At 41.3% G+C, this 26,552-nt stretch overlaps 2 protein-coding genes across 2 annotated transcripts in view; both read left to right on the forward strand.

Annotated features, from left to right (window-relative positions):
* prf1.3 (perforin 1.3) overlaps positions 1-4,675 on the forward strand; it is a 5,494-nt gene extending 819 nt beyond the window's left edge. Inside the window, exons 3-7 of the mRNA XM_061027252.1 lie at positions 74-166; positions 316-452; positions 1,430-1,925; positions 3,370-3,740; positions 4,229-4,675. Of these exons, the coding sequence (XP_060883235.1) occupies positions 74-166; positions 316-452; positions 1,430-1,925; positions 3,370-3,740; positions 4,229-4,520 (1,389 nt within the window). The 3' untranslated portion in view covers positions 4,521-4,675. The remainder of the gene's footprint in view (positions 1-73; positions 167-315; positions 453-1,429; positions 1,926-3,369; positions 3,741-4,228) is intronic.
* Positions 4,676-10,759: 6,084 nt separating this feature from the next.
* Positions 10,760-26,552, forward strand: part of stx1b (syntaxin 1B) — a 57,037-nt gene continuing 41,244 nt past the window's right edge. The window contains exon 1 of the mRNA XM_061027264.1: positions 10,760-11,357. Within this exon, the coding sequence (XP_060883247.1) occupies positions 11,328-11,357 (30 nt within the window). The 5' untranslated portion in view covers positions 10,760-11,327. The remainder of the gene's footprint in view (positions 11,358-26,552) is intronic.

Consider the following 26,552-nt stretch of genomic DNA (forward strand, 5'->3'; position numbering starts at 1 on the left):
GTTTGGGGAAACATTAGTTTGAGGGATCATAGTCTCGTATATCAGCAGGATCTAAGTTGCTCTCTGCTCTCAGGTGAACTGCCGGCGTAGTCTGAGCGCCAAGGTCTTTGAGTCGAGCCAGTCAGTCATGAAAGAGACGAGTAATTCTCTTTCAACAAGCTGGAAGGTGATATGGTCATAAAAAATAAAACATCTAAAGGTCATGAATGCTAACACTGTTACCCAAAACAAAAATAATCTTGTATGTCAACCACTATGTGCTGCATAATGTAAGCTTTTACGTTTTTTTTCTTCATACCTGTTGATGTCCCTCAGGTGGGTCTCACTTTGCCTGGAATTGGAGGATTTGCAACCGGAGGTTCACACTCCACAATGTCAAAATTTGCAGAGAGTCGCAGCAAGACAGACAAGTTCTCCTTCGCCACCCACAGTTTTAACTGCAAATACTACTCGTAAGTGCTGAGAGGAAATGTAGTAAGTACTTCCCAATCTGATTGCACCAAAAGAAGAAGGCCTAGCCCCCAATTGTCACCCATTGGACTATTCAAAGAAGAAAGATATTGATTATGAATACTTTATTGTAACATGCATATACATAAGGGTTAAGGGTTAAAGGGTTGAGGGATGTTGGAGGGGGGATAAGAAATCAGTGTCAGAGGAATAGGAGTGAGTAAGACGTGCTTAAACACAACTTTAACGGAAATGGGTTGTGTTTAAGGTGTGGCCACATTTTTAAAAAACTATGCTTTGATGCTGTGAGTTTGGCATTCTTGGCTGTTACTATCTGGTTTTTGTGGGACCATATTTGGACAACAGGGGGACCTGGAGAGGAGCGATGGGTTAGCCAAGCTATCAGATCATGGTAGGGCTAGTTCTTTGAGCAAGATGCCTCTGTTTTTCATATAAACTCGCTAGCTAAAAAAACACACTTTTAGCTAAATGTTCTTTAGCTGAATTCTCCAAATGTCTTTAGGGAACAAATACAAGATGAGCAAGACCATTTTCAGGTTACCGTAGAACAAATAGTCAATGGAAGGTAGACTCGTCCGAAATCCTCCTCTTCTTTATGGTCTACTTGACTCAATACTACACAATCACATTGTATTGAAGAAGACTTAAAAATAGAGATTTGGACCTTACTCACATTAGGTAGATGTTTACTGAGGAAAGAAAATCCACCATCAACCAAGCTGGTCAATAGAAAGAATGCAGGATTTAGGCACACAGAAAAAGTGTCACTTTTCGGTTCTAAATATATGTCCTTTTCTTAATTATTAACTCACATTGTTTGAAAGGTAATAATGACCCCTCACTGTCTGAAGGGGGAGCAGTGTAAAGTCTGATAATTGTCCTCAAGTGAAGTCAGGAATGGGGGGGAGGGACTTCTTTAAAATGAGACTTTTAAAACGTTCCCCTTTTGAACCCTCAGCTTCCGTCTCCACGCCCGCCCTCCTCTGAGTAAAGAGTTTCAAGATTCCCTCAAGGACCTCCCCTCCACACGCCACCACAAGAACACCTCGGCTTTCAAACACTTCATCGCCATCTATGGGACGCACTTCATCCGCAGGGTCCAACTCGGGGGCCGTGTGAACTCCATCACCGCCATCCGGACCTGCGAGGCCTCCATGAGCGAGATGTCAGTCCGCACCGTCAGCACCTGCCTGAGCGTGGAGGCTAGTGTCACGATAGGCATCTCTTTCAGTTCATCCTTAAAGTTCTGCAAGTCAAAGAGCAAGAGCCTGAAAACCGGATCAACCTTCAGCCAGGCCTTTTCTGACCGGACCACAGAGGTTCATGGAGGGGACGGGGATGTTGGGGACATCATGTTCAGCCCGAACAGTGCCGCCGAGTACAAGAAGTGGCTGAATTCCCTGAAGAGGGTCCCAGGTGTGGTTTCCTACCAGATCAGCCCACTGCACCTGCTGGTGAGAAACTAAATTAAGAGCTATTTATTTACTTAATTATGGCTACAATTTGTTTTTGTAAATATGGCGCAAAAAAACTAACTTGATAAAACACAATCATGTGACTGCCCTCCATCTTCAGATGTGTTTTCCTTCATAAGAACATTCAAACAACTGTAACTATCAGAGGTGTCAAGTAACTAAGTACAAATACTTCGTTACCTTACTTAAGTAGAAATTTTGGGTATCTATACTTTACTGGAGTAATTATTTTTCAGCCAACTTTTTACTTCTACTCCTTACATTGTCACGCAATTATCTGTACTTTCTACTCCTTACATTTTAAAAATTGCCTCGTTACTCCTATTTCATTTCAGCTTGTTTTCATTACGGCTTGTCATCGTTCAAAAAAACACACACACACAAAAAAAAAAAAAACCTATCCAGATAAATCGCGCCGTCCGGATAGAGTGAATTTGATTGTGGTTGGATGAGAAGTATAAACATGCACCATTCTGACACCCTATTGGTTTGTACGCGATCCATCGCACCTGCACATGACACAAATCACGTCACACTCCAGCAAGGAAATAGCAGACGTATGGAGCCTAGTACGAAGATGTCCGTGGCAGAGACAACCATACAAGGGTAATTGTTACTAAGCCTGCCCTGGGGTACACCAATTTTCTTGTCCAGTTTTGTTATCTTAAAAATGCGGCTGAAACAGGTGCATCCAAAATTATTCAACATAACATTTTAATATAACATTATAGTCATTATGGACTTTAGAAAAATGTTTTTTGGGGAGGTGGGGTAGTGCACTATAGGCTCTATGGAGCAGCCTAAGCTTTTGTCCTTAAGGGCATTTTTTTCCCCTTACATTACTTTTACATTTGTACTTTAAGTAGTTTTGAAACCAATACTTTTACACTTTTACTTGAGTAAAAAGCTCGAGTTGATACTTCAACTTCTACAGAAGTCTTTTTAAACCCTAGTATCTATACTTCTACCTGAGTAATGAATGTGAATACTTTTGACGCCTCTGGTAACTATACAGCAGGGCTTGAGGAAAGTCAGCGAACACACTTAAGATAATGTAACATCTAGTGAATCAGTGGAGATGAACTTGTTGAATGATTACAAAAAAACGAGTTTCTCTTGAAAACTTTGATTGAAGGTGTACTATGCCACATTTAAAAACTTTAAGATATCAATTCAATCATAAATAAATATATTGTTAAGTTATAACTTTCTCAAAAAAAAAAAAAAAAGGTTGAAGTCAAACTCCCTCTGGGTTGTTGTTCTTCACTCTGTGTTCACATTGACGGAACAGTGCTTCTCTCAGCTTGTTTATGTTTGGAAGAGAGACAGCCCCGTCTTCTCAAGGACGCGGGTAGTAGACGCCTAATGGCCGACTGCATTGCGAGATTTTTCAGTTAAACTTTTCCCTGCCTCTACTCTGTAGGTGACGGACAACCCCGTCCTCAAATCTAACCTACGTGACGCCATCAGCGACTACATCAGCAAGAGTGCCAGGCCGCTCGACTGCCCGGCTCGCTGCAAGATTGGCAGCCGAAACCAGAACTGTGCTTGTCGTTGCCAAGGACACCAAATGGTCAACTTGGAGTGCTGCCCTAGAGAGCCTGGCATCGCCCGGATGAACGTGACGGTGATCCGGGCAGAAGGACTTTGGGGGGACAATTTCTCTAAGACAGACGGATACGTTAAGGTTTTCTATGGTAACCAAGGAGCGGTTACGCCGGTGATCTGGAACAACGACTTCCCGTCCTGGAACTACCTCATTCGCTTTGAAACGGTCAACCTTGATCGCAGGCAGTAAGTGAACCTTATCTCTACCATTCTGACATAATATAAACAGCCTACATGATATCAGTCATCATATCACGATATAATCTTTGAAAAACAAAGAAATGAATGCAGGATTGGTATGTAGGGACTAAGATTTTGGTGTCTCAGCTTTTGTGCATTTCTGTTTGAAATCATGTTGAAATTGGTCACTCCAGTTATAGGCTTGGTTTATATGCAGGAAAAAGTTCATGTGAGAAGCATACAAGATCGTGGAACATTTTTGCTGAAATTGCAGTCCTGGGACCCATAGGCTATCTTGGTACAACAAATTCAAGTTGTAGATGTCAGTCCTCAACACCAACCTCTGGTAGCTACACGTACTGTCCCACTTCCTGGTGAAGTCACTGGATCACATTATCATAATAATAACACCAGCGTTAGGTTCGATCGGGGGACAAAAGCCAGAGGTTTATTCTAATACCTTTTATTGATGATGACGTTTATTTCTTCCACAGGCCTATCCGCTTTGAGGTTTGGGACCGGGACAACCGCTGGAACGACAACTTGCTGGGCCAGGTGGACGTCATCCCCACGTCGGGAAAAAACATCGCCAAGAGCTTACGCCTGAAACACGGCTTGCTGTCCGTCCGTCTGTCTGCGGTATGTGCTCCCAGCCTGCAGGGATCCCTGTGTGAGCAGTATGCCCCCTCGCCGACCTACGAGGGCGTGATGGGATACACAAAGGAGGACCAGGAGCACCACTGGGACTCAGGGAGGTCAGGTCATCATGAGAGCGTCTTGCTTTGAGAATCTCTTCAGGCTGTTTATCATTGGAAACATGTTTGTTTAAAAAGAAAAAAGTTAGATCACCTGTCAATGCTCCTAATGCTTTTTGGCTTTACAGTTTTTTATTTGATATTTTGAACTAACACCTACACCAATAAAACAATACTTAAATAATGTATATGAAGATGATTTCATTATTTCAGAATACAAACTAATGCTTTAGGTTTTTGGAGAGCCTGATAAAAATAAAGATAAAAAAAAATAAAATAATAAAAATGAAAAACATCTACTCCATTCCCAGCAAGAATTTTTCATTGAAAATACTTTTTTTTAAGTCTATTTCCACTGGTTGAAAAAACATACAAAACTGGTTTGAGAGTGAACATTCTTGACTAACTATTGATTAATCGACTCTGCTTTCTCCACACACTAAAAAACACAAATTAAAATAAATTTTAAAGTCACATGACATGTATTGCAGCTAAGATGATGAAACAAATATTACATCTAGCTGGATTCATTCTCATGATTCCCTTCATGTAAGTCCACCAGTCACCAACATCCTTTTTCTTCCACTTGTAGAAGACATACGTATACAATTTACTGTCAGCAGTCCTGAGTAACAGTAACAGTTAAAACACACCCTGCTGACTGTGTAGCACCTACACACTACCTACATGTCTATGAACACACACACACACACACACACACACACACACACACACACACTCACACACGCACCACAATAAATAGACCGTTTTTCACTGCTGATGCAGGTTCTGAGTAAACCCAGAAGGTTAAACCTCTGAACTAGCTCTGCTGACCTCCAGAGGTCACAACAGATCTACATAATCCTTTACCATCTTAACGCTTTTGCCCACAACCTGACCCCAAAAAGGCCGCTCATTTCACGGTTGAATTGCATTTTGTTGTTGAGGAATTTAGGGGATTTTTTTCTGGGGATGAATGAATTTATTTTTTGAGTCTGATCTTTGTTATGAGATGTAAAAACAAGACCAGAAAAATAAATCATTTGATCGCTGGATCGTGAAGGCTTAAGAACACATTCAAAAGCAGCACCAACGTTTATTATTAATTTAAAATATATATTTATATATTACTTGTTTGTGGATATAAATTATCTTTTATTGTTGTTGTTTTTTTAAGTTTCAGTCGGTTCCATAAAAGGAGCAGAGTGAAGGACTTAGTGACATCTAGTGGTGAAGCTGCAGATTGCAACAAAAAAAAACGATAACTGCTGCCCTCATACTCGTCTTGTAGGGTATTAGTAGAGCATATGGTGGCAGTAGCTCAGTCTGTGGGGACTTAGGTTGGGAACCGACAAGTCCCGTCACGGACCATATCTGGAAATCGGTCTGGTAGCTGGAGAGGTGCCAGTCCGTTTGGTGAGCACTGCCGAGGTGCCCCTGTGCAAGGCACCAAACTTTGTTTCAGATGGTCACAAAGTTATAGAAACATTCAAACACTCATTTATGATTTTTAAAGAACCAGTTGTTTTTGGTATGATTTCGATTAATGGTGATTTGACTTGTTGATGACTGAGCTGAACTCTGTGAGGAGTTGCTGTGATTTCAAATGTCCACATGAGGAAATAAAAAGGAAATATGTTCTGATAAAATGGTTTGAAATGAGACATTTGTTCCCTGATAATAATTCAGACCGTTCAGCGTCCTGTTGGGCCGACAAGGACAGACCAGACGTGGTGAATTATTGATGAAACAAGATCTCTGATTTCCTTCAAGATTTGGTTCAAAGAGCCGCTCCTCTTCCCTGAGAGTCAAACGTCTGTCCACTCTGCACAACCTGAATATGAATTAAGATGTTTAAAATGTCTTTTTTTTTTTCCTTTTCGGTAAAAAGATTCAGAGAGGATTTAAAAAAAAGAAAAAGAAAAGAAGAGAGAGAGAGAGAGAGAGAGGATGAAGAAGAAGAAGAGGGGATTTCCTCCGGGCGTCCAGCCAACCTGCAGCCGCCTCCAGAGTCCATCTCCACCATTAAAACTCCATTTTAAACTCTCAAGACTCTGTTTAATAGCAGCTGGCCTCATATATCACTGCTGACACACACAGACACACACACAAACACACACCCCCACACACACATAACTACTATCTCCACACAGAGAACATCCCTGGATTTTAAGATTAGAAGTGGTGTTTTTATCCAAATGAGAGAGTCTGATGATGGGACCTGAGTTGAGGTCTACATCCAGGTTCAGGTTCTTTCCCACAAGAGACCTAAAAACCAAAGATCTCAAGGTGAGCGTGAGGCTTTGTCTGTTCTAAGGTTGTCATTCATTAAATTATATTTGCACATAATGACGAAAAAAAATCACTTACTAGATAGTTTAAAGAAAGGTGTTTGTGTTGGCCTGCTCTGTTGGGATTTTATCCTTTAAACAATAAGAATTGATGGGGAGCTTTTTTTGGATACAAGTAAGAGGGACTCCAAGGCAACAAGGGGGCAACAACTGCTCTGATGGATGGATTCAAAAGGCTTTCAAAATGGCTAACTTCATTTGTATTTCTTATGGAAGATGGGATGCGGTCAATCTAAAATGCTTCTTATGTGGATGTGTTAATGTTGCTGATGCCCTAAAAAAAAAAGTAAGTTCAACTGTCCTCGTTTTCCCAATGTAGAAGAGCGACATCTCTGCCTCTAGATACCAAACATAACTTTGCTGAATGTAAAGTAATTCATTCTGAACACCTTTTTGACATACAATTCATACATGACTTTGATACATTTGTGCAGAGACCACAACAGAAATCCTAAAAAACTCTACAAATACATTTCCACACACGCCAAATAAGTTCCTTCCCAGTAGTGATTCTGACTCAGAGACTTGGGTTTCAGCAGATACCGAGTACCAGCAGGATACTTTTCATTCAAACCAGCCTAAGTGTTGCAGTCAGACAGGTCAGAGTCAGTCTAAGCAGACATTTGTAGTTCATTTCTGCTTATTGACACTGCCCCCTGGTGGCTGACAGGGTAAGTGTGTTGTTTTACCTTTAGTTGTGCTTAGCTTCATAATTGGTCGACTAAGGTCATGTGAGTCAAAGGTCAGAGATCAACCAGGAAGCTGCTGCAGATAGATAACTGTTAGTTCTTCTTTCTGCCCTGTGTGAGGCGTTGAAACTCATCAGATGTAAGTTCAATAACTTTTGTGATTCTATGTTGGAATAAGCATCAAGTTCTCATACAAATACACCTTCATGTGTATCAAGGTGAGTATTTTCATTAAAGGTAGAAACACTGAAGACTCAAAAATGTGTGTTTTCAACCTTTATATTAGGAGAGTATGTAAAGACGATTGTGTGTTGTTTGTTTACAATTTAAACACGTAGAGCAGCGATGGGCAACTTTGGTGACGGCAAGGGCCACATTCATTTAATTCTCACTGCCAGGGGGCCAAATTAAACGATTACAGTCAATTATGTGTCAAATTTAACTCAACATATACCAGTGATCAGATATTATTATGGACATATTTCTGAGTTTCATGATTTCATGGCAGATTTCGTCATGTTTTCTTCATGTTTCCAATTAATTGATGTGTAAAAAATTAACCTGAGGGCCACGTTGATGGTTGATGGGGGCCGCCAGTTGCCCACCCCTGATATAGAGAGAGAACAATAATAATAATAATAATTTAATTAATTAATAATTTATTTATATAGCACCTTTTAAAAACACAGGTTTACAAAGTGCTTTGACAAACAGCAAAAACAAGAACAAACTAAACCAAACACAGAAGAACATAAACAACAGCAAGAACATAACAAATGCAAAATACTAAAAATAATTAAATACAATTCAACAGAAAAGAACCCAAAGTGCACGATACCCAACAGACATGTATAACCCGACCATCACAAGAACCATCACAAGAACCCAGGCAACACAAGAAGATTGAGTACAGTCACTTCAGCTATGCTCATGTTTCTTCTGAAGCCTGTTAGCTAACAGTAGATTCATTTATTTATTTTTTTTTATTTTTTTTTTTTTTGTTCCGTACATGTCAAAACACACAAAAGAAAAAGAAAAAAACGATTCACACTTTATCCCATGTACAGAAAGGAGCAGGGAGAAGAATACATCTTGTTTTGCCTGCCCCCCCCCCCCCCTTACTCAAAAAGCAAACAATAAATGTCTGGATGGTCTGTCCAATTACAATCAATGAATGAATATCACGCCAACATAAAACAAATCTGACAATTCAGTCTTCACTTCCTCAGAAATAAGAAGGAAAACACACAAAAAACACACTAACTGCCAATTTCCTACAGTCTGATAACTTTGTTCTTGTACATGATAGATGTTTGTAGATCCAACTGGAATGCAAATACTGCAAAAAAAAGTTCTGTGTGAACCTTGATTCACAACATGAGGTCGATATATGTACATCACGTAGGAGCAGGGCAGTGTGAAAAAACAACACATTGTGATTGTGATATCTTAAAACTTAATTTAACTTTTTGTTCAACAGGCTTTTTTCATTCTTACATGATTAACATAGAAAGCTAAAGTGATGCTTGTGCACAGAGTTTCCAGTTCTCCAGTGACGCTTCATTTGTAACTCTGTTTGGTGACATCACAAATGTGAACAGAAAATGTTTCAGGCTTTACTGATGACTTATCTGGATTATTTTGTGTTTCTTATCGGGCTGTGAAAGTAGACGATTATCTGTTGCCAGAGTTGTCACAGCGCCCTCTAGTGGCTGTGTTTCTTCTGCTTTAATGCTCTTTGCATTTAAGCTAGTGCTGTGGTTGTATTTGTCCACTCATGTTAAAGGCTTTATATGCGACTTTTTGATCCAGCAGATGTCGCCCTTGAGCACCAGCATGAAACCAAAACAACTTGCGCTGCATTGTTGTGTTAGCATGCTAATGCTAGCGATCTTTATTATGCTCGTATCTTCACGCTGCATGTAAATTTACCTGAAATGAGCGTGATCTAGAAACACAGTTAAGCAGTGAGTACAGTATGTTATTCTTCTTTTCTCTAGTCCCTCAATTAAACAACTTTTATACGCGAGGGGAGGAGTCAGCCGGCCGTCCGGGCGATGTAAACAAAGTGAAGATAGGACTCTGAAAACTCTGAAAACATCACAGACAGTGGGACTCGGGTGTTACACCCATTGTAGACAGTCATGACTCACAGAGTTATTTTCAGAGGATATACTTGATTTATATTATATTTAAGTGTGAAAAATATAAAGCCTTTAAAGTGGAAAAATTAAATAACTGAAGAAAGATAACTAAAGTGCTATCTAGTGTTGGGACAATGAACCTTTAGTTAAATTCTTCACATGTAAACTTAACGAGATTTCCAATATTTTACATCCGCCTCAAGTGGACACTTAAGGAACTGCATTATTTATTTTTTTGCACAGTTGCATTGGCTTCATTTTCGAAAAAAAACAGAAGTTGCCGCTTGATTTTAGGATGATAGAATTGAAGCATTGACGTGTTGATCCTTCTTTTGGTTGTACAGCATGAAGATGAACATGATTTTTTTTTTGACTTGTTGACTTGACTTGTTGCAGCGAGTAAAGGTCGAACTCATTTGACTCACTCTATTTACGTCACTTTATTGTGCTGTGTAGGTTAAGTTCCCTCCTGAGGATCAATAAAGTTTTATTTGAATCTATTAACCAAATCTTTGTCTCCATTCATTTGATTATTTTCTTTAATAAATACTCAAATTACCAAAAGCAATCCAATAAATCTAGCTGCTGGGTATTACAAGGTTGTAATTTGAACCTCAAAATGAAGATACTTGAGTCAATGTTCTTGGTTAATTTAGCCATTGATACATATATATTATTGTTTACATATATTGTTTACATATATCATGTAAACTGATATTTTGTTGTAATTTGAGATTATGTGCTCTATTTACGCTGTAATGTGCACATGCAGATTTAGCAGAATTTTTCACATAGTAGATTTTTTGCATGTGAGAACAGAATGAACAGATTGTGCATCCCCCCCCCCTCACCGATCCTCATTCACCTGAAACCATACACGCACGCAAACACACTCACACACACACCTTGCTTGCTGCGGAGGGAGAGAAAGGGGAAGGGAGAAAAGAGGAGAGGAGGGGGAGGGGAGAGGCAGCAGCAGGTAAAGATGGAGGGTGGAGGGAGTTGGCGCCTGCGCACTGCCTCTACTTCCCCTCCGCATCGCCCCCCCCCTCTCCTCCCTCCCTCAGCGCTCTTTTTCTGCAGCATCAGTACCACACTTCCTCCCTCCTCCCTATACTTTCTCTCCCTCCCTCCCCCACTTTCTCTCTCTCTCTCTCTCTCTCTCTCACTCGTCGCTCTTCCTGCCGGGCTGCTGCTTTGCGCGCTGCGGGGCCACACTGCGACCGCACCGAGGAGGAAGAGGAGAAAGCCGCGGACCAACAGGGGGGCCAGCCTGAGGCAGAGCGGCGGAGAGGCGCAATTTAAAAGAAGAAGAAAAAGCAGAAGAGGAGGGTTCGAGCGCGCCGTCACCACACGGATAAAAAAAAAATCCTCCTCCTAAGAAGCAGCAGCAGCAGCAGCAGCAGCAGAAGGCGGAGACGCGTCACACCGCGCTCTTCCTCCCTCCATCTCTCTGCTCCGCTTTTCAGGGGAATCGAACCACAGGAAGAAAAAAAACGAGAGGAGGACGAATAGAGAGAGAAAAAAAAAATCTTGTTGGGGAATCTCGGAGCGCAAAACGACGAACGGCGCGGTGTTGGAAACCTCCCCCCCTCCCCTCCCGGACCAGGGCCGATTCTCCGTTTTCTAGCAGCCAGCTCGGCGCGGCGACACCATGAAGGACCGTACGGCGGAACTGCGAAGTGTAAGCTCAATTTTTTCATTTTTTCATTTCCATCCATGTTGGCCTCCGTGTTTCCCTCCTCCCCCTTCCTCCCGCGGCCGTCGCAGCAGCTCCTCGGCCTCGCCGCCTCTCCTCCGCTGCATCCGGATGCGAGCCGAGTGCAGAGGAGCGGCGCGGCATTAACCTGCTAAAAGCCACATTTGAGCTGATTCGAGGTGTGTGGAGGAGGAGGAGGAGGAGGAGAGGCGGCTGAGCTGCGGCTCCTCATGCTGTGCATACAGAGTGATGTGAAGGAGCTGCAGAGTGGAGGGAGGATGGAGCCTGAAATGGAGGCTTTCCTCAGACATCACATTGATTTAGCGTTCACTGGTGGTGGATGTTTGGTTTGTTTAAACGGGATGTACCGGCTGGAGGTCACGGTTTACAGCTTGGACCCTTTATATTTGAGTGATTTTCCTCCTTTTTAATGGCCGGACTTTAAACGGGTCTCGATGGGTTTAGACGCAGAGGCCCTGCACAGGTTTTCTCTGCTCGTGCAGCGCTGCATGCATGATGGGAAAAACTGGCTTTAAAAAAAATAAATAAAAAACGCTCTCATCCATGCTAATGTGGCCGTGCATGTCCATGCATGCGTGCTTGGATGACCTGATGGAAGAGGAGGAGGAGGAGGAGGAGGAGGAGGAGGAGGGGGGCTGACTCCAAAATGAGCCGGGAACCAAAATGCAGTGATTTTTTTTTTTTTTTTTTTTTTTTTTTTTTTCCGAGGCCGCATCCTGCATCTTGCGCGCGCGCCTCTCCTCCCTGATAGAGCCGCGTGAGTGTGGGAGCATGAGTCCCGATCAGGCGGGGAGGAGGATCGATCCGTGGCGGGATGGGTGATCAGGATGCAGCTTTATCTGCCGCTTTTACCGCGTGTCTCCTGCCGCTCCTGCACGGCAGAATGGGAGGGGAGGGAGGGGAGGGGAGGGGTGGTGGTGGTGTGGGGGTGGTGGGGGTGGGGGGGTCCCTTCATTTTACCACAGCCTCACCCATTTTATGACTGTGTGGCTCTGCATCGGGGGAGACTGGAGGTTTGACGAACAGCTGATGCTGGAGGTTTGGGCGGATTTTTTTGGGGGTGGGGGGAGGGAGAGAGGGGGGGGGGGGGTCACATCAGCTGCTGAAACTCTGCAGCAGCCCCACACACACACACACACCCCCCTACCTCAACTACCACCACCACCGCCACCACCCGGGTTCAACTGGGTTCGCGTCAGACAAACGAACTGAATCCAGCCATAATCACACACACACGCACGCAATACAGACACACACACACACACACACACACACACACACACACACACACACACACACACACACACACACACACACACTATCTACTTGATCGACCTGATTGGATTCTCTTCAGCTCTTCTTCTCTGTGTTACAGATATATTCCAAAGGGTAAAAACTAATCAATAGTATCTGATCAATAAATCAGCAGTTGAAGTGTGTGTGTGTGTGTGTGTGTGTGTGTGTGTGTGTGTGTGTGTGTGTGTGTGTGTGTGTGTGTGTGTGTGTGTGCGTGTGTGTGTGTGTGTGTGTGTGTGATAGGAGGTGATTTGCATTTAAAAAGTGACAGGCTCAGCACCGCCCGGAGTTTACCGCACTGCTGTCCATCCATCCCTCCATCTTTTTTTTTTATTTCTCCTTCCATCCTTTTCTTCTTTTCACCTCCTCCCCTCCTCCTCCCTCCCTCCATCTTTTCTCCTTTTCCCAATTTGTCTTCCTTCAATCCTCTCCTCCCGAGTCCATCTTTCCCTCATCCACTCCTCCACATTCTTTCTATATCTTCTTATCCTGATATAATCGCTTCTTCTATTTTTTTTCCATTGCATCTTCCCAAATCTCCATCATCTTTTTTCCTCATCCCTTCTTCCCTGTCTTACTCTGTCTTTCATCCCTCCATCACCCTGTCATCACATTAGCCTCCATCCCTCTTTCTCTGCCCTCTCCCTCTTTTCATCTATTTATCCCTTTATTCCTTCACCATCCACCCAGTCATCTCTTTTCTTCTGTCCACATCTCTCTTCCAATCGTTTATCCCTCCAGTGTCCTTTTTCTTATTTAACATCTTTTCCTCCTTTCAGTCTATCACTCCCTGTTCATGTATTTCTGTCCTCCTTCGTTTAATCCTCCACCCCTTCATCATCCTGTCTTGAATACATTCTTCATCCAAACCTGCTTCCACCTTCTTATTCTTGTTAATTTCCTCCTTCATTACGTCAATCCACCATTACTCCACCTGTGTCTTAATATGTTTCCATTTATACGCATTTGTGCACATTGTGTTTTAACCAAATTGAAGCAAAAGTGGCCGAAATGTGCTTGAAAGTTTATGATTTTGTGGCCGTGTGGATGAACGCAGCCTAACACAATCATCTGACTCACACGTCTCTCATCTCTTCTCGTAAAGATCTGAAAAAAAAAACGCAATGAGGAGACTGGATCCTCCCCTTAAATGAATGCATGAAAACATCCACCAACATGTTCTTGCTCCAACACGTAAACTGTATCTCACAGTTTGTTTGTAAGTCATTCTGTTAATGCAGTGAAGTTACTCAAATCAGAAGTTTCATCAGTTCAATCAGAGGGATCAGCAACGATGAGCATGCTAACCTGCTTGTACTGTAGGTTGTACAACCAAGATGTCACCAGGCAGCTTTGAGAGCCACTCCCACGTGTTTAGGATGAGGCTATGTTTGCAAAGACGGATAAACTCTAAAATATCGCAACTAGGAAAAACAATTTTAGTCCCGTTATAGAGTCTAATGGTTGCATCCGTGTGACAATAAATGTGAGATTTTATAATAAAGGAAAGGAAAACAATTTTAATTTCATGGAAGCTTCTTACCTAAAATCGTCAAAAGGAATCAAAAAGTGCATTTAAGAGATGAAAATATCTGAAGAAAGCAATAATGATTTGATAATACTGGAGTAGACTTTAGGATATTGTGTAGTAGTTCACGTGTAAGGGTCTGGATTTTAAATGTCGTCCCGGGTCAATGGGTTCCGTTTACACATTTTGAATTATCACCCACTTCCATGGTGCCGAATTTATGTGCATTCATTTCAGTGCATGCTTGGTCACATGCTGCAAAATGGGACTGGTTATAGAGGCGATGCTTGGGACTCACTGAATTTATCTGGCACGATTAACATTAAACGGTATCGATACAGGGAAGAGGCCTGTAGCTCTTACAGCTGCTCTGCATCTGTCTATTTTTTTTTTTCATTTCTTAATTTAGCCTCTCTCCATCCATCACCCCACCATCCCACCATCCATGCCTCCTACTTCGTTTTCTCCGTCTTCTTCTACTCCATCCCATCTTCTACCCTCCCTTGTCTCCGCTTTCCTCACCCCCTCCATCGCTCCCTCCCCTCTTCAATCCATCTTAACTTTTTTTTCCTTTTCCTGTCTTCATTCCAGCTTTCCTCAGTCCCACCCATCACCTCTCATTTAAATCTCATCCCTTCTTATCCCCCCCCCCCCCCCCCCCCCCCCCGTGTCCCTCCCTTCAGCCCTCCATCTCTGTCTCCACATCCATCCACCACCATTTCCATCTTTGCCGCCGCCTTTTTTTCCTCTTGTCCTCCCTCCCTCTGCTGCAGATTCTCTCACTCTGCACTCATTGTCATTGTCTGGTAGTTAAATCTCCTCATTCCTCCAGTCCACTCTTTGTCGGCACCGTCGGCCATGTTGGTTGATCACTGGAGTGAAATCCAGCTCACGTTATCCTGCCGGTAACAGATGCTGCTGTATCATGCAGCAGCACTAGCAGCAGCAGCAGCAGCAGCTTGGTAGTAATAATTATATTTTTATGTAATGGTCCACATCACTGTGACGCTGTCTGCTCTCCTCCTCCTCCTCCTCCTCCTCTGTGCTGCCTCTTGAGTGACAAGTGTCTCAGAGTCCACAGGGGTCCTCATGAATGCTGAGAGTTTGAATCTGAGTGAAGCAATGAGTCAAAACCAAACATCACCGAACATGTTTTAAAGAATGATCGTGCAGTTTTCTTTTGTTTCGTTCAGGCCATTTTGAAAAATCTATAGTTGAGAATTAGAGTGAAAATAATATTTTTGCCTATTTAATATAATGAATTAACAGTTCTTTTTTCAGTTTAAAGCATGGGCTGTATATAAGACATTGACATAATCTGGCCTAAAAGGTGACAACAAGGCCAAAGAGTCTTAATGCCTCCCCCCCCCCCCCCCCTCAATTTCAATGATAGTCGTCTCCAGTGCAGCATGATCCCATTTGGAGTCAAATGGACCATAAAGCAGGAATTAGGGTGGGGCTACTTGCGATTGACAAGATGTTCCACGGCAGCCTGAAAATGTACTTAAAGACATTCGGAGCATTTGGCTGTTTATTTTGAGCATGTTATATATTTAAAGTCTGTTTCGCATTTTCAATTGTAACGTTAAACCCTGCTCACCAAGCTAATTGTTTAGCGTTTGTAGATCTTATTCTCCTTTTTTGTGCTCCACCCTGTCGTCCAAAGATGGTCACCTCTGGTTACAAAAACTCCCAAGATGGCTACGACGAAATGCTGACTTTAATGCTTTGTCTAATTCTTGTATGTAATCTAAAATTTAATGGCACACCTGACTGCTATGTAAGCCGATATGAGTCCCGTTTTACGTTGTTGACACTCAGAGTTTTCCATAGGCGGTTGCTAGAGGTATGCCATACATAAATAGAATACGCAGGATTTCCGTTCGGTGATGTCTTGGTCTTAAATCATCAGAGAAATAACTTGAGCTCAAGTTAGCAGCTTGCTAAACACCGCCGAAGAGCATCTGAGGCTGCGTGCAATGACACAGCTAAAAATGTAAAAGAGCAGAGATTCAACCGACTGAATGCAAATGAATTTTGGTCTCCTTCTCTGTTCATTCAAATCATCCCACAGCCGTAAAATATTTCCAAATTTTCTGCGATTGGTTTTCTGTGATCTGTACAAAGGCAAGTCACGGTTGCATCTGAGGAATTAGAAGAAGGAAAAAAAAAATGCTGCATCATTGTTCTGCCTGCTGCAGTTAATGTTTCATCATTGTAGACTATCATTCAGTCTCTGCAGTAGGTCGTTTTGGAGAAATGTGTCTCGCTTATGTGTTGCTCTAACGTGTGTGATGCTTAAACACAGAACGGATGAGATTGGTGTTTTAGCTTTCGGATGTTAGGAGGAGGACACCTTTTAAAATACCTAAACATCAAAAGAGTCAAGAGGTTCACATTAAAATCTACTTCATATATTTTAGAATAAAGTTTTTTACTATGTTTTGAGTTGTTAAAATGGCCCTTTGCTGTATAGTTCAGGAATACCTTAAACTGGTATAGAATAGAAGAATACCCCTCTACATAGACGACTGTCTGTGTTGGATAGTTATGAATTTATTCATCTATTCACGTCAGTGATGGATTTTTGACTGGAGATTAAACAGAAGCATGTGCACAGACAGTGTCCAAGACTTATTCATTTGAGGGTTTACTACAAAAGTCATGTACACATACTGTAGCTGTGGCTTTGGGAGACACTAAGCCGAATTCATTCTGTTGGGTGTTTTAACGCTGATTCTGATTTTTTTTTAAAAATGATATTCTGATATTTTATATCTTACATCATGATGACTGTGATTGCTTGCTCAATAGGGAATTTTGTTTTACAGTGCTTTGGTTGATAGCTGCTGAAGAATGGCTCATTTTTTGGTGTTTTTGCTTTTCTAAGTTAAAATACAAATACGACCAGTACTACGTATCGATTGACAGAAACCGAAGTGATCTTTCTTTCTGTTGTTGTCACAAGAGTGTGTTGTTTGAGCAGCTTCTGGGCATGTTAACTTCCACAGTAAAGTTAAATAAGAATGTCCTCTTCAACACCCCGGAGAGAAATATTGAGTAGAGCATTGATAATTCAAAAATATATAAAAAAAAATATTTAGCTTGATGAATGCATCTACTCGTGGTACTTAAAAGTTTTTATCTGCCGCAAATAGACGTACAGAATTAGATTTTAAATTTTATGACGGTGAAGGAAAGGCCGCTGGTTAATAAACTGCTCCTGTGGTGGTGTGTGTGTGTTTGTGTGTGCGTGTGTTTGTGTGTAACTGCACCCTATCCCATTTCAGTCTCATTGATTATAACAGAAGGGGGTGGGGGTGAAAGTAGGGTCATAATTCAAACTGTGTCAATGCATGATTTGAAAAAAAGGCAACATGTCGCTAAAGCACTGCCTCTGCACACACAAACACAAACACACAGCTATGTTAACATCACGCACCTTTATTGCCTGCTGACATACTAACCCGATACCAAATCTTCCCTCTAAAACTCTATTATGAATGTTGTGGGAACTGTGTATGTTTTGTCCTTAAAAGGAAAGCAAAGTCCCCAAAATGTTAGTATGTAACAGATTTATGTCCCCACAATGTCATTTATACATGTCCACCTCGCACACACTGTGGGGTCTTTAGAACATCACATTTTCTATCTTTCAATTCATAGACACTTAACCTCACCCTAAACCAAGTCTTCTCCATAAAACTATTATGTTCTGTGTGGGGACAATGTGTTCATTTTTTGTCTGTAAAAGGCGGACTAGTACCCACAATGTCAGTAATACAAGTTCACACACACACACACACACACACACACACACACACACACACACACACACACACACAGGGCATTTTCTTGGCCTTAAAATCAAATTAAAAAAATGCCCTGTATTTTTTGGTTGATTACCAGCTGGTCAATAATGTGTGACATTCATCACTCTACTCTGATATATGACACCTGTTCAGTGTGACATGAAGACAACACACGACGCGAAACCATTATTGACAGACAATCAATGTTTTCACGATCGATCAAAGGCTGTGTCTGGTTTTTAACTTCTTCTAGTGAGATTTTTTTTCTCTCTCCGTCTGTAAATACAGTAAACTATTGTTTAAGAAAACAACCTAAAGATTAATGTTTATTATCAGTAATTAGCTTTACTTAATACATTTAAATAAAGTAAAGTTTTGTGTTATTATAATTAGATTTTGTCTGAAAAATGATTACAGACTTGAAAGCAACTATTTGTTTAACTTTTTTTAAACAATGTTCTTAAAGTATCAAGTAAAGATGAAAGACACAATAAGTCCAGTTTATATATATATATATATATATTTCTATAATTAGGTAGGCAATAACAAATTACAACACATCAACACATTAAGCGTTTCTATCTAAGAAGTGGTTAAAAAAAAAACTATTGGTAAAAGAGTTTGCACAAATGTTATTAAATCTGAGTAAATGATACAACCACAGATGCAAAAAATGACAAATACTGTGATAAAAAAATATTTAGGAATAAAGCTAAACGGATTAGCCGTGATTCCATTAACCAACTAGAATAAATTGTAATCAGAGCCTGTTGTCACTGTAGTTCATTTTGTCTTCTTGGAGGCACCAGGTGGGTGGGTGTGTTTGGTTTAGTGTTTGTTTGACTTTATTTACTTAACCAACACACACACACACACACACACACACACACACACACACACACACACACACACACCTGCTGCAGACAGAAGGCCTGCTGCTGCTGTCTCTGTCCTCTCAGTAGTGACTTGCTCAAGGGCACCTTGACGCTAGCAGCCTGGCACACCTACAGTCCAATGATTTTCATAATAAAGTTTATTCGACTTCTGCAAAGGCTTTGACAACTTTTCATTTTAGTGTCTAACAGAGCAAGAAAAATAAACATGCAGTGTCTGATACTACTGAAGGGAAGGTTTTTCATCCACTACGGGCGTTAGCACCAACAGACTCCTACCACTGAGCTGCAAGTGTATCAGCGGTATTAATGTGTTTACAGCAAACGCTCTGATTTCTTGGGTAATGTCAGAGATTGCTCAGGATATGAACAGAAGTTTGATCGGGGAAGGGGAGATATTAGTTTGTTGGTTTTATGGTGGCGGACTTTGTCTTCACTCATTATGTGGGTACGTAATGATTCAGTGAGCTGTCAAGTTTGGGTTTTTTTTGGATTTGTACATCCAACGATTAAGTTAAAGTCTGGTCTCGGGGTAGACTGAAGTTAAGACAAGGGTGTGACCATGATGTGAACTTATCATTATTAGAGGTATGAGTAGCATCAATATAGAATCTGGAGTCGATTCACATCCTCACAATCAGTTTGCCAATTTGCCCTGCATCCAAAATGTGCATATCTGGTTGGTCCCAGTTCTTCTTAATTATCACTTTTATGAGATGAGACTTTGTATATACCGATATATATCTACTTGTATCGACTTGTTTGTGGATGCAGCCGACTAGAGGAAGCTGTTGGTGTTGGCTCTAAAACTGTATTTCTAGCTACGGGCTTGACGCTAATGATAGCTAGCTCATGAGTCTGAAGGTCTGTAGTGTGTATGAGTGTGTTTGTGTGTGTGTGTGTGTGTGCTGGTGGCCATCCTTCAGCCAAGTCAAGGGCAAAGTCACTATTACACCATTACTGCGGGCACACAGAGGGTCACTTTCACATCATGACATTATTCTCTGCTCAAATGTTCTCTGAATGTTCTCTACTAATCTCTGGCTGCTTCGGATTCGTTATTATTTCCTAATATCGTCTTCTTAGTTAATTAGTGGTACATCTTCGGCGTGTTTTCTGCTTGATTGTTCTCAGCGCAAATGCTTTTTCTAACGAAAGGGTGTGAAACAATTGTTGAAATTTGATTGTTGCAAAATCAGATTATCCATTTCCTCCGTCTATTAGTCTTTGCACACAAACACTCACATTTGAAAGGCCCCACTTTACATATTCATTCCAAAAAAACAACACTTACAAAGAGTGTATCTTCATTTTCCTTATGTATGGTTATCTCTTTCAAATGTGTTCATGCACCTACGTTGCATAAATTCATGCACGTCCCACAAATATCTCCATTTAGACAATCTGCTCCTCACTTGTGAAAGGGTCCCCATTTGCAACAGGAGTAAAAATTGGTCCTCACAAAGATAGCTGTTCAAAACCACATACACACCCTCCTCCAACGTAATATTGAACATGCAGTATCTGCTGACAGAAGACAATTGTGTGTGTGCGTGTGTGTGTGTGCGTGTGTGTGTGCGTACGTGTGTGTGTGCGTACGTGTGTGTGGGCAGATTGGTCAGTAGGAGGCTGGTCATGTGATTTATGACAGCATCTCCCTTTAATGGCCCTGAGATCGTCCCTGCCCTCTCGTGTGTGTGGGTTTTATCTGTGTGTGTGTGTGTGTGTGTGTGTGTGTGTGTGTGTGTGTGTGTGTGTGTGTGTGTGTGTGTGTGTGTGTGTGTGTGCGCTCATGTATTATAGATGTTCCCCTCCCCCCTCAACAGCTCAGTGAGCCGCCTCGTAACAGCAGCAAACATCCTCCTCCTCCTCTCAGCCTATGAGCCTTTTTTTTTTTTAACCTATTAATTCATTGGCTTACTATTAATTCACAAGTTCAGCCAATCAGAGGCTAATCCTTTTAATCAACCAGAGACGTTCTCAGGCATTATGTTTAATTCTCCATTAGGTGGACCGCTTTCGTCCTCGTCTCTGTTTTCATGTGGCTGCAGACGGATGGCGGGGCGGTGATGTCACGCTGATGTCACAGTCTGATAGGAAAATGTCTGTGAGTTCCTCTCGTCCTCTGAGTCACACCAACAGGAAGAGGAGGATTAATTTCCCTCTTCAGTGACGGTTATCTCAGCTCAGGATAAAACAGCATTAAATTATCTTTAATTGACCACTTGCTCGCTTTAATAGCTACCAAATTGGATATCTAACTTTTAATAAAATTTTGCAGGTGTGATCACCTCTGGCATGTTGACCTGGAAATACTGTTTTTTTTTTCCATTAGCAGGAGATAAATGTGCTTTTTTTATATTTTCACTTTGACCTCTCAGACACATCTCAGTCTTTTTATGTATCACTTCTCAGACCAAATGATTTCAGCTTTGTTTTCTAGAAAATCAGGTAAGTTTTTCTGCCTGTTCTGTGGTTGGAACGTGTAGCTTTGGATAGCCTGCTTTGTTTATCAAAATTCAACCCAGTGTCAGAAAGTGAACTATTTAAAAATACGGAACGAAAAACAGTAAGGTTTCTACAAACTGTAGTCTTCTGTTTCAGCTTTGTGATTGGTTGACTGATAGGGAAATGCACATTGGGAGTTGTAGTGTCTTCATCAGCTTTCTTTATCTTCAGGTCTTTTGTGCTTTTTGATCTTTTAATAAACTAAGCAGATATATTAATACAGTAACTCAGCATAAAAAAATTTAAATTATCTAAACAGGATTTAACAGAAAAAGATGTTTCTTTGTTCCTCTACATCCATCTAAAAGTGATAAACTGACCGATGAAGTGTTCCTGTATGTTTGTCAGTAAATTCTCCTAGTTAGTTCTGCCATATAAACAACCCTAAAAACTAATGTGAAAAAAAAAATACAGGGAGTAATTAGTTTGTATTGACATTAAGAGGTAATGTCAACACTACATAAACGGTAGAAAATCTTACAAACAAAAGGCTTTGTAAAAGAATCTGACCAAATATGCTTCTCAAACAGAGGTTACAGAAAAAGACTGATGTGTCAAACTAAGGTCCCGATCAGAGTTTGAGCGAATAAGAAAATCAAGAACCCTTTTTAACTGAAGTGAGTGACCTGACTTCTCTTCCCAGTCAGCTGTTGCCTCATTGTAACTGTTGTACATTTAATTAAACTTTGATTGTAGTCAAGGCACTCGCCTAAAAAGATGAATGAGTGTGTGAATGTTTTGTGTCTGGCTAATGGGCATGTGGGCAGCACAGAGAGCTGTTAGTCAGGCTTTCTTCCTCTGTCTCCTCTGCTCGACCACAGATGTGTAGTCGTCCTGTATTAGATCCAATGGAGGAGATGCAGTATAAATAGTCATGGGCCAAAGTCATTACGGGCAGTTATTGAATTGAATTAAGGCATTAAAAGGTCGGTAGATGGCTACACTAAGTGGCACAAACTCGGCCTCACCTCCCTCAGCCGGAGTGTGCCTTTCCTTTAAATAGACTCCTGTAGCTAATGCCTGACAGGAAGCCGAGCCGTGCGCTACCATTACCTCATACGCACAGGTGCATGGAAAAACATGACTGTGGGGGAAATTAAAACAAACAGGACTCCAGAGGCTGACCACCTCTGAGTCTGAGGGGGGAAATGACTAGAAGAAAAAAATGTTCAGATAGAATTATAAAAGTTAAATCACTTGGATTGAATAAAGTTTATATGAAGAAAAACATCATGAAATGTTAGTCAAAATATACCGAAGTACTGATGTTGAATGACTACCTTGATTTGGACTTCCTTTAAATGACGATGTGTTTTGAATTAATGAAAAAAAAAAAGGAATTGCAATGGTTTAAATGACATGAAGTTAAAACTTGACAGGGACCTGGTTTGTTCCAGTTACTCAAGTAAAAGTTTCCTAAAATGGATTTTAAAAAAATTACCCACGGGCTTGTTTTGAAAGACTCTGCAAGATTTGATTTTCCTGTGTTGAAAATGTGTTCATAAAACTTTGGATGTGGCCTTGTGTCTAGATCAAAGTCAAACCTGGATGGAGAACTTGGCATTTCAAATTTAACTTGTTTTTCGAAACAGGTGCACACTGGTCATACTACGCCATCCCAAAATGCATTGCGGGTCTCAGACTACTCAATGGCGGCGCTCACCAGCCAGCGATCAAGCTGTGTACAAATAAAAGTAACCAAACTGTATTTCATTAGTTGTCAAATATTATTGAAATGACTTTGTAGCGGTGTTACTAATCAATGCAAGTATATTGTTGTTGAATTATATTTACACACCAACAGCTCTACCTCATAGCTAGCTTATCCAACATAGCACGGACCAGAAATACTTGTTTGATGAAGTCATGCGAGGCGTAGTTTAGTATGTTGCTAATGGATTACTAACGGTCGGGTTAGTAGGCAGTATCAGTTTATTGTTACGAGTTTGAGTACGTAGTTGGCAGTACTTCAGTATATGGTTTGGTACACAGCCTTGGACTTTGTTGAAATAGTTGGAAGTTTATTTTAAGTTTCTCAACTTGATGATTTACTTTAGCTGCACTGCTGCGGTCACACTGCACCACTTTGTCGTCATGCCGCGCAGCCGAGTTAACGCTGCCTTGCTAGTAAGTAAAAGACACTGCATTCCTATAGCTTTGTTACACCTTTGAGGTCACAGTGCATCCATGAGGTCACACTGCACCCGTGAAGACACACTGCGCCAACTACATCTGTCAAGGTCACGGTGCAACGCCAAGTCCACAATGCACCGCTGAGCCACACTGCACCGAGGTGAAACTGCACCTTTGAGGTCAGACTGCACCCGCCAGGTCACACCTGACCGCTTACAATCTTGCTATGGTCACACTGTACTAATGAGGTCCTGCTGCGCCACTAAAATTACACTCACGCACCCTTAAAGTCACTGCACCGCTAAGGTGGCGAGATTCAACTGCTGAAGTCACGCTGAGGTCACACTGTGCCATAGAGGTCACGTTGCACTGCAATGCCTTGGTTACACTGAACCACAAAGGTTACGTGACATAGCCGAGGTGGTGACACTGCCCTGTTGAGGTCCCACTGCACGGCTTAGGTCACATTGTGCCACTGAGGTCAAGCCGCACCGCGAAGGTTACACACTGCTTTGATGAGGTGGTCACTCTTAACCGCTCAAGTCACTTCTGACCTGTAAAGTCACTCCACACAGCTGAGGTCACACTGCACTGCTCACGTTAAGCTGTACTAGATCTCAGTGCTCAGTAGGAAACTGGGCGGCAAACACGATAAGAAGAATGTGGAAGTGGAGTTTTACTGTTCACATGTGTCAATGAGAAATCAGATTTGGGTCACTTACTCCTGCAGCGTAAAACATGCGCGCACACATGCAAAAACACACACACACACACATGCACACACGGGAGCATGTTACCGCTCTCTGGGGATAAGGGATGTGGAACCAGGACACCGGAATGTTTCAGGAACACAGTAAATTGATCCTGAAGGACGTTTGGTTCCAATATCACACTAAGAGTGAGAATTAACACAGTTATCTACTTCTTTACATTTTAGTCCTGTTAATAAAAAGGGACTGACAAACCAAACATTTCCAATTTTTTATAAATCTGCATCATGATTTATTTATTTCAGTATCCTTTGAAAAAGTTTAGTATATAAAAACCCCCCAGTAAAAATGTCTTTATTTTGGGTTCACAGTGCTGTGTTATCCAGATTTTCGCTGACTTGTGACTTGCTAGATACAGAGTAAATGCCACCCAGCAGGGACGGATGGACAGACGCTCCATAGATGAAAGAGAATGCCTATAATTGGTGTCTATTTGATAAATCCTGGTACTGATCCCAGCTTACAGATCATTAAAATGGGCACTGGTCAGCCTGAGGTAGCAGGAAGCAGCAGGGAAGTTAATCCAGACACAGGTTTTGGTGAGGGAGGTGAAATCACTCAAGCTGCGTAGGCCTGTTTTCCAGGACTACATCAATATTTCAGACCTGCTTTGGGGTGTTTAATGTGAGGGAATGAAGCAATTCTCCAAATACAGATATTTAAGTGAAATCTAAGTTTGATTGGAGGAAATTGTTGGTCTTAGTGTTTGTATGTGAACACAGACACCTGGTTGTATCTTAACATAAATCTGTGTATTGTCTGCATAATATTGTTCCGGTTCTCCTTTTTTTTTGGTGTGAGCTTGCACATGTTGATCTGCACAAACAAAGAGAGGAAGAAAACAGACTCGTTGTTGTCAAATGAAAGCAGACAGCTGAAGAAAGTGAAGGAACAATGACTGATGGCGAGGTCACCTCAAAGGCACCGTCTCCGAAAAAAGTTTGTCAGCCTCAAAGTTTTCAATCTAGGAACAAAAGAAACACCCACGAACGGAGGTGGACTGTGACACTAAAGGATGATTTTAATTTCCACTCTCCTGAGCTGTTTTCATGTGATTAACTAAGGGAGGTAAACCCGAAGAAGGCTCATTTACTGAGGCATAAAACGGCATTTCATATAAAGAAATTAATTACAATCTAATAAGTATTATAATTCGTTTTGAATCCAGCACAACCAATATAACCCCTGATTATTAGAAGAAGAAAATAATGTAATGTTTCCTTGAAAAAAGTCATTTATATTACAATTTGAATGTGGTGATATATGGACCACAAAAGCTGCAAAAAAGTAAAACTCCATGATAAAAACTTAATGGACAAAAAAGGTGTGAATTAGTATATTTTTGACATTGAATAAGATGTTTCAATTCGCGTATTAACCTTTGTGTTTATTCCTATATCTAATTACATTTCTTTTTCTATTGCCCCTTTTTCATTTACTATTCTTGAAATGTAACTCCGTATATGCCCACACTTTGTTTATTGGTATCTATATTGAATGTGTTTGACCGTCAAAATGACTTTTTATATAACTTTCAGTTATTGCATTACTTCAAAATTCAAAATAATCCTCGAGTTTAAATATGTAATTGTTTTTATTTTCCTGCATTTCCTTGGAAGCAGTTCTTAAAATAACAGTGTTTTCATTCATGTTTAATCCGAGGACAGACAGAGGCAGAGGCAGCGAAGAGCAGGAGTGGATGATAAAAGAGTAGATGTAGTATAAATCAGGTGACCCAGTTAGAAAGGTGAGGCTTGTATGAGTGAGTATAACCATTAAGAGTGTACGTACAGGTTGAAACACACACAGATAGTAAGTGAGTCACTTTATCCTGATCATCCTGGCTTGACTACAGAGGAGAACTTTTCATCCTGCCTCTAACTGCAAATTCAAGATCTGACTTCAGCCTAGCGTATAGTTTTATGTGATAAGTTTGAGCTAGGTTTACGAACCTTCCGCTCTTTATCTGCCGTAATTTCTTGGCTACTTGAGATCCTAATCAACCTCTGGTGTTATAAAATGAAGCCAATGCAGGAGTTCAAAAAATGCATTTTCTCGACTGTCCACTTAAGGCTGGCTCCAAAAACCAAGGAATACAGATCAGGTCCCATATTTACAGAAAATGCCCATTTTAATAGCAGAAATAGACATTTGCAGAGTCTGGATCAAAAATGGATTTTGGTCTCAATAGTACATGCCTTTTATTGGTACACAATGTA

The sequence above is a fragment of the Labrus mixtus genome, chromosome 20 (genome assembly GCF_963584025.1).
Source record: "Labrus mixtus chromosome 20, fLabMix1.1, whole genome shotgun sequence".
Classification (NCBI taxonomy): domain Eukaryota; kingdom Metazoa; phylum Chordata; class Actinopteri; order Labriformes; family Labridae; genus Labrus; species Labrus mixtus.